Source organism: Gasterosteus aculeatus, chromosome 12 (genome assembly GCF_964276395.1).
Source record: "Gasterosteus aculeatus chromosome 12, fGasAcu3.hap1.1, whole genome shotgun sequence".
Taxonomy (NCBI): Eukaryota; Metazoa; Chordata; class Actinopteri; order Perciformes; family Gasterosteidae; genus Gasterosteus; species Gasterosteus aculeatus.
This window is the reverse complement of record NC_135700.1, coordinates 7,040,611-7,049,350: the sequence shown is the minus strand read 5'-3', so window position 1 is coordinate 7,049,350 and position 8,740 is coordinate 7,040,611. Positions and strand designations below refer to the sequence as shown.

Sequence of the window (8,740 nt, the reverse complement as noted above, 5' to 3'; positions counted from 1 at the left end):
GGGGGGAGTTTGATTGAGTTGCTACTGACTGATTTCAGAAACGCACACCAGGCACAAAACAGAACACGTGTTTAATGTAAACGTTCGATTTTGAATTCAGACATGTGCGTTATATAAATAGTACAGATATGATGCGGCATTGAACTGGGACACCAGTAATACTTATGATACATTTTGCGCGACGTGAACACGGGCGGACGCTGCGGTCACGTGGCTGCCGGCGCGCTCGCGGCTGTTGGAGCGGAGGTCTCGTGTGATGCGGCCTGGAAACAGAAACATAACACGTGATCATTAGGAACGAGCCGGTGAGTCGGCGGAGGACTTCCAGTCCCATGCCTGCCGCAGTGTTCATCCGCGCGGCTGGTCCTTACGTCCGTGGCGGGGGCCCCGCTGTCCGGGCTGGCGTCCGCTATGGTGGCCAAATACACGATGTTCCGGTGCAGGATCTGCTGGTATCTGATGGAGGGCAGAGAGCGCACAGAGGCTCGGCTTATACCGCGGTACAAAATAACTAATAACTAGTTACACATTAGCGGTGACTCACTGGACGCACTCCACTGCTCGTCCTTTCTGCATGTATTCAGTGATGCACCGAACTAACTGGTCGTTTTCATCGAGCAACTGGGACAGACAGAAGAACAGCGACGAGTTAATGCACAGCAGTTAACCTTAAGATAACTTATTGTGTGGATTCTAAAGTTGGCTAATTACGCTCTGAAGACACAAACAGTGACTGAGGTCAACACCAACAATCTTCACAAAGAACAGCCCCAAACTCAGTGTAAACAAACACGTAATAAATATAAATTAACCTTAGAGGAGTAGCTAACAGTAGCTAGCGGCTAACTACCACAGCTGGCATCATAGTTCAATGTACGGGGAGAATAAGCTAACAGCTAACTGCTAGTTAGCCGTTTCTTTAAACACTCTAGCGGCGTCTTACCCTCTGTATTGTTTCTTGGTTAATTTTCGCCTTTCCTCGCAGTTTCTTTGGCACAAAGACAATCGACATATTTGTTAAGCCCAAGTTGTGTTGCGCTTGTTTATGTTTGCAAATCGAAGCTTCTTCTTCTCTGTTTCCCTCTACGAGTCTTCTTCCCCCTCTTCATTCTTGTTACGCTACCGCCATCTCCTGGACATCTCATGGACATCTCCTGGACATCTTATGGACTTCTCCTGGACATCTCCTGGACATCTCCTGGACATCTCCTGGAGTTCTCCTGGACGTCTAACAGGCCTGTCTGGTGACGTAATACAAAAATTAGTTTGAGCTATATTTTGAATATTTAGCACACATGTATCTCCTTTCCTCATAGTGGGAGATTGTAGAGAGAGAGATGAATGTAAAATGAGAATAATGGGGGTTGGAAAGGTAATGGGGATCAGTTGGTGGTCTCAGGCAGAGTTGACATTATCTTGTCCTATTAGATGAGGTGAACTATGATCTATGGGTGAAACCCGCTGGATGGATGCAAAACAAATATGGCAGGTGTTCAGGCAGCACTCTGTCCTTATCAATAAGTTACCAACCTAAACTAACGTTAACTAACTTTATTTGGATGATTCACTTCATAAAAACATGTTTTGGTCAATATTTGAGTGAGCTCTCCAGTGAGTAAAGGGCCTCATATTTATCAGTGGTTGTCAAAATGGCGGCTCACCTGTGAGAGAAGTTGATGTCAGTTAAATCATGTTTATCTTACCGTTTCCCTCAGACAACCGAGTGATGTATCTATTTTTAGTGTGTGTGTGTGTGCAGTAAAGTAGAGCGATATGTTGCAACGTCAACACGGGATGAGTTGGAAAGAAGAACGGATTGATGACTTGGATCAATGTTGGCAAACTAAAGTACCTCATTGAAGAAGCCCTGGCGTGTCACAGTTCAACAATGGCCATGGTGAACTTGATTGTATTGTACTCTAAATGTACTGAGTTGGGTGAGTTCTACGGATCACATCCTCTGCATGGCTGAAGGACACAAGAGTATCCACAAGACAAAATGTACGTCTGATGCCCTCAGGCGGCTCTTTACAGCTTCACTGGGTCATTATCTGCTCCATTAGCAGCTTGTTTTCTGTAGGCCCCTTGGGCCGTCCATCACTCGGCCTAATGGGACTCGTTTGGTATCCTTGAACCCAGAGGCATGTCAAATAATACACAAAGGAAGTTCCGTTCTTTCTTTTTACTCCAGCCATGGGGACGATTGTTCTGTACACTTGTAAACGATATCTACAGAGAGAGCGGAGCATTCAAAGGTCATTCTTTTTTGCATAAACATTTGGTACTATATATTGAATTTACTCCCCTGTGGTGTTACGACACCACTGGGCAGGTTTCCCTTTAAAAGTTTGGCTAGCAAGTACACATCAGTAACTGAACTTCCATAAGAGAAAAGGTGTTGATAATGGAACAGTCTTTTGTAAAGAAGCCTTATGCAGCTAGTTAGATTTCTATTCAGTATTAGTTTTCGTACTCAAAGACGTCAGTTTGCTGTAGCCCTCTTTGCAGCACTTCAGGCCTGTTAGGGTCCACAAAATGTTACTGCATCTTGAATTGATCATCTCCTAGATTTTACTAATTATTTCGGCCTATTGGACAGATGATGTCCATGCTGGTGAACCTGCGGCCCTCCTTCATCCTCGTGTAGTGGACTACCTTCTGACAGACGGCCCGGAAGGCCTCACGATAGGGCTTCAAAACCAATTTTTAAATAATACATTTTAATGCATCTTTTTCATCCTTATGTTTCCATCGTTCACCTTTAGATTTGTTTTCAATGCATTTACCAACATTTGTTCGGTTTTATTTTTGTTGTGTCTAGAATTTTTTAAAATTCAAATTAAATCATGGTGTATTTTCATTGCAAAGCAGAGTCAAATGCACCCGTGTAATGTTTTAATGTTCCTATTCGGTCACAGGAGGGCAGTGTAGTTCCCTTGTGCTTGGGTGGTGTTTTGACAAAACAATCTTATCAACATTTGTTTAGAATGAAAATTCTGACTTTTTGAAGTCGGCATTTTTCGATCAAGCGTATGACAAATAGGAACTACTAACTTCTACATTTTTTACTTTTAAGGTTAGATGATTTAATAGATTTTTTTTCTTTTAGTAAATTAACCAATACCACACATTTTTAAAATAAACGTTCAATTTATTGATAAATGAGCATTTGATGTGATCATTCCATAAACTCAGGAAGGAATAAAGGCTTTTTACATACTTGCTGTTAAATCCACTCAAAGGGAGTTAATTACATTGATTTTGCTTCTTAACGGGCAATGGTGAAGTGTGAAATACAACCCCACCTCCCAAAGCGCCTTAAGTGCCTTAAGCGCCTGACAATTTCTTTCTGTCCAGGTTTTGTCTGTCAAAAAGCAGCCTGAGGATTTTTACCGGAACGTTTTAATTTGTCACAATCACACTAGAATATTCTGGAATCCAGATATCGTTGTGACTGACAGAATAGAAGAGCAGAACCCAGCGGGCACATCAGGGAGGAGCTCAGTCAGAGATCGTCTCCGTATCATGTGTTCAGACAGGAGACGCAGACGCACGTTACTCTTCAAGGGCTCGGAAGTTGCAAGAACTAGACTCAACAACATGTCGCTTAGAGACAAACAGGTGAGAGAGAGACACGAAGAGTCGGGATCCTACTGTGAACGTTGAAATGTGTCACGTCTACTCTTCGGCTCCTTTTTTTTGTGATGAAGTTCACGCAGTTTTTGGCTAAGCAAGCTTTTGTTCAGCAAACTGTAACCTAGAAACAGCAGAGTCAACAGTACTGAATAAGTATAAATAAGTACTGATTCGTTTGCTCTAATAAACGCCAGGAAAGCTGTAAGATCAGACAGAGGAAGATAAAGAAACAGAGTCAGCTGAAGGGCCTCCACGTTCCTGTGAGAGCGTACCGGCGCTCAACTGGAGGCCTTGTGAGCGAGCTGGTTTGATCAATAACTCAATTGGTTTCAGACACTCGAAATGCTGAAATAAACTTGATCTTAACCAAAAAGGTACCGTTGTGTGGGAGCAACAGACCTGGAACAATGAGTATATAAAATACTCAAGTATCAGTAATGTACTTGGAGATCATTGGTTGCAGAATTTTTCTTATCGTTTTCATGCCTCATTTAAATGATCTGGAAATCTTGATACCCGTCCAAAAGTTTTCTTTCACATTCTGTGCGTTTCTCCTACACACGTCCGAGATCGTTGCACCGCGTAGTTCGGTTCTGCACAGTCAGCTCAGGGACCTGCAGAACGTCACCGGCACCTTCAGCAAAGTCGGCAAATGCAAAGCCGTCGCCACCAAAGACCTCGTGCGTTAAGATCTTGAAGAAGATGGCCGCCGGTTCCCGTGGGCCCAACGGAGAGGTACGTCGTTGAATATCATTTACTAAACTGAATCAACCGCCTGTTTTCGGGTATTTTCTCTCCAGCTGGCCATGCTGAAAAAGATCCGTGGTCTCAATCCATCAAATGGATCCTTTGTTTTCTCTTCCAAGTGGCGCAAACAGGCTTCCACATTGTGAGACAGCCGTCCATCCACCCGAAAGGAGAGAATGGTCACATCTGCACAGGACGAGGGGGCTTTGGCCGCCTGTCCCTGCACCAGCGTAACAACCAAGACCACTTTGCCTTTTAACAGGCGGCCTGCGGAGCGTCCGTATGATCCCACATTCCGGCCGTCTGGCACGTCTTAAACCCAGATAACTGCAAGGGATTATGCGCCCAGATTACGGCCTCAGCTGTCCTGCTGTATTTTAGCACGAGACGTTACAGAGATGCATACCGAGTCATTGTTTATCTTCAAAGAGAAATGTGTGGTGGCGGAAAAAAAGAAAGAAAGAACTGCTTTCCCACATTTGCACTTACTTTACCCATCAACATAACATTTCAATCCAAGTCTTATTGCCCTTGCTAGAGGCCAAAGCAAACTTCGCTTTTCTTCTCCATCCATTCCATTGAAGGATTTAGATCCCAAAATCAAATCAAATCGGTGCTGATTTAATTTCCATATTCCTGGCAGAGAACATGGGAGGCCTTTGAGGCCCCTGATCTTTGTGTCCCTCCTTGTTGCTCTTTTCTGCCAAACAGCTGGGCTTCTTGCCAATTCTCACCTGTTTTTTTTCCCCAATTGTCCAGACAAACCCTCACCTAGCGCCCTTTAGTCAGAGAACCACTCCGCCATGTGAGGCTATTGATTATGGGCAAAACAAAGAAAGGGTTATTTCTGTAAGGAGTCATCCATTCATCGACGACAGTAGAACTGTAGCTGCATCGTGGCAAACAGAATGCAGGCTTCTGAGCATTTCTGCTATTGTTTGAAGAATTGGGAAATTGACATATCTAATTGTAGATTGTCGTCCATTTTACAAAATGATCCAATTCAACCCCCATTGAGCCCCATTAAAGGGGCAAAGTATTTAAAACTTGTAGTTTTGCATTCATCCGGGGATGGAGGACAATTGAGCAAAAACAAATGATTTCCTAAATTGAAGCAGCAATATGTGCTGGCTGTGGTTAAAGGCTTATTCAAACCCATTAAAAAGAATAATTTATTCTACATCAACAAAGGACAGTTAATTATCAACAAATATTGGCTACGAAAGTAGATTTCAAACATGATAACTGCCCTTTTGTCGTAGCCATAGCAACTAGAAGCTGCATTGTCCTCACAGTTTCATCTTTTTGACAACGTCTATATTATCCATGTAGCAATTGTTAATGCCTCTCATTGAAACAAAACTATATAAAGGATGCAGGTTCACAAGGAACCGCTTAGCTCGTAATCCAGCTTCTGCTGGAGGTCCAAGCCGTATTGCTCGGGGGGGGGGCAGGAGAACAAAGAGGATGCACAAATTAGGGCTTTCTAAAGGGGACTCGTGAGTGGAAACTACCACCAAAATGAACACATATTAATTTTCTCAGTAGCTTGAACTTCTAAACCTTTCTTTCTTGCTGAAGAAGACTTATTTCAGCAACACAGGCCAGATCTCACTGGCATGCACGTTGGTTTGAATGCATTGGGAGTGAGGCAGAGCTCATTTATCGTCTCATCGGAGTCTCAACCCCCCCCCTGCCAGTCAGCTAGTCAGTGTTGCAGACAGCACACGCAGCCTCAGCGGTGACATGCAGATTGATAAGGGGGTCCGGGCAACATAAGTGGGTGTAACTGGTAGGATCTGATTTCGATGCCAACACACCACTCATGGCCGTAGTCACGCTCCATTTCTGCTGCTTTTTCGGTCAAGGAAGAAGATTTCTTTGCTTCATGTCAAGCAATTATATGCCTGTATTCTATATTCTCAGGGGAGATGTTCCAGAGGAAGATGCATAAGCCACATAATGCTTTTGCACATTCACAAACAACATTTATAGCAGAGATTGTAAATAGTTTCCAGGATAACTTTATTCTTTGAAACGACAGTATTGAATTAAAAATACACACAAACACAGTGAGAAGGTAGGTGGTGATGCTATTTAGAGACGGCACGCTTTAAAATAAGAAATCTAATATCATTTCTGCCTAAAGATGACAGCAGTGTTTCAAAAGACATTCACTACAGGGTCCTCAGTCTCAGGACTACAGATGAGCACCAGTCATAGTCACGCAGAGCCCAGTTGTATAAAATAAACTCCTTTTAGCATTCAGAGAAACCGTCACGATGTTTATGGCAAACAGTACCTGTGGTCATGCTGCAGACTCTGCATGCATAGAGCTAAGAAGACACAGTGATCCAAAAGGAAACTCAACATTACACCGGTAATTCACTAGAAAATCTAAATACCACTATGGTTCTCAAAACGTATGATGCCAAAGATTGTGTAGAGGAGGGCAATCATTTGAACATTTATGCATTCTTGATGATAGCTCTTGTGTGGAATAATGCCAGAGTTCTTTTTACGAGCCGTGGGAGCCAAATGCCTAATTCATTTGAGAACCAAACCTCTCAATATACGACGGGACCTTTTAGTGTGTAACTGCTGAAAGTTATTGCTGGAGAGGTGTTAATTATGGCATTAAATACCTTATGATCAAAATACAAAATAATTTCAGAGCAAAACCAAAAATAGAAGAAATAGTTGGTCACTTCCGAAAATATGCAAATAAATTTCATTACAGAGAATGGGAGGAGGTTGATCTCGTGTTCTGTGGCTAAATATGTATCTTTCAGTTTTAATGCTAAGCTACAACAGAATATTTCCTTCATTTAGTTTTATTTTGATGGTTTTAGCAAAAGTAACTTATTGGAAAAATGGTAAAAGTAACAGGTAACCGTAGACCGGTGGGTATGTGCCCTTTTGACATAAATAGCGAGCCACTTGTTGTCATCTAAAACACTATTAAAATCTTCATTTGAATCCATAAAACAGCTGGGCGACTGAGTTCCAGCAACAAATAGAAGCGTTACGGTTAAGCAGCAGCCTGGGTGCTACTGATCACAGCTGTTGAACAAAGTGCAGATATACTAACCTACGGCATCCAGGTAAAGGGTAAGAACAGCGAGGGAGTTGGAGTTGGCAGTTTCTCCCCAAGTATCAACCTTTGTTTTGATGGTATTCTGGACCGTTGGATGTGTGTTACCCGCTGGAGCAAACTGCAGACGTGCAAACTGATGCCAGCCGAGGCTTCCGCCGTCAGCTTTTATTGCTGTTGAGGAAAAAGTCCACGAAAGATGTAGCATGCAGGAGAGGACAGGGGAGGATAGCAGAGGTTAGAGGTCATCCCCTATTGACACGACACCGTCTGATGGTCGAAGCATCGTGGATCTAGCTAACAGAGCACGGGTCGTCCTTGCAGGGCTTGAAATCCCCTTGTAGCAACAGGATCATAACTGCCTTGGTCAGGTAGCTGGAGGTGCCTCTCTTTCCCACCGCTGGTGTGTTGTAAAAGTCCTCCATGTCACTCTGATGGGGGCAAAGAGGAAACGTGCTTTCAACAAAGTACTCATGAAAGTTATTTATTTAATGACATGCTTTGAGTAAAGAAAGAACTTCCTGACAGGATCATCACAAATAAAAAAATAACACTATTTAATCAATCTATGACTTATCTGCGCCAAGGTGGTGAGATGACTCGTGCTTGACAAGCCGGTCTCATTAAAGTGAGAAGATCAGTTGGCCACTACCTGCTTCTCTGTGCCTTCCAAGCTTCCACGGTCCTTCTGGAAATCCTTAAAGGCTGCCTTCATCAGGCCGTCCAGATCCACCTCGTCATCGAACTCCAGCTCCGGGTTTCTCTCCAACACTACGGACACCACCATCAGCAACTGCTCACACAGTGGAAACAGGACACGTGAGAAACGGAGTTTCCCTTTTGTAACGGCTGTTGGAATAAAGGTCTAGACCTCAAATCGTAATCACAAAGAATTTACCTCTACTATGATTTGTCTGTACTCGGGCAGGACGATGTTCTTCAGCGTGTCCTCCACCAGCAGGGAGAAGTTCATCTCATACATGGTCATGTCCGACAGCGTCGGTTGCTGCAAAGAGAGACGGCTTGGACGCTGTAACTGCTGCTGATTGTGGATACACTGTGTGTGTTTATGAGCAGGTCACCGTCACCACACCGCTGTTTTAAGTAATCTCTTTAATCGTTTTGTCCAGATCAAAGCGTCACAGTAAACTATTTGACGCCCATCGCTGCCTGAGAGAGAACATTATGACATGCCATAGGATCACCATCAGCATCTGGTCCATATTTGTCCATTGCAGTCATTTCTGCAGACGCTGTCACCAG

General features: G+C 43.5%; 2 protein-coding genes across 5 annotated transcripts in view; both read right to left on the bottom strand.

The window, feature by feature from the left end:
- Positions 1-52: 52 nt before the first annotated feature.
- ss18l2 (ss18, like 2) lies at positions 53-2,947 on the bottom strand. The gene is made up of 4 exons (XM_040168051.2): positions 944-2,947; positions 545-621; positions 372-456; positions 53-263 (listed from the first exon to the last, which is right to left on the bottom strand). Exons 1-4 carry the CDS (start codon positions 1,010-1,012, stop codon positions 207-209), a joined length of 288 nt encoding a protein of 95 aa, XP_040023985.1. The 5' UTR covers positions 1,013-2,947; the 3' UTR covers positions 53-206.
- Positions 2,948-6,391: 3,444 nt separating this feature from the next.
- The window catches only part of phkb (phosphorylase kinase, beta), a 68,592-nt gene continuing 66,243 nt past the window's right edge, over positions 6,392-8,740 (bottom strand). For all 4 annotated transcript variants that reach the window (XM_040168041.2, XM_078084912.1, XM_040168031.2 and 1 more), the window contains 3 exons: positions 8,376-8,483; positions 8,130-8,270; positions 6,392-7,908 (listed from right to left, as the gene is read on the bottom strand). In XM_040168041.2, coding sequence (XP_040023975.2) covers positions 7,771-7,908; positions 8,130-8,270; positions 8,376-8,483 — 387 coding nt within the window. In that variant the 3' untranslated portion in view covers positions 6,392-7,770. The remainder of the gene's footprint in view (positions 7,909-8,129; positions 8,271-8,375; positions 8,484-8,740) is intronic.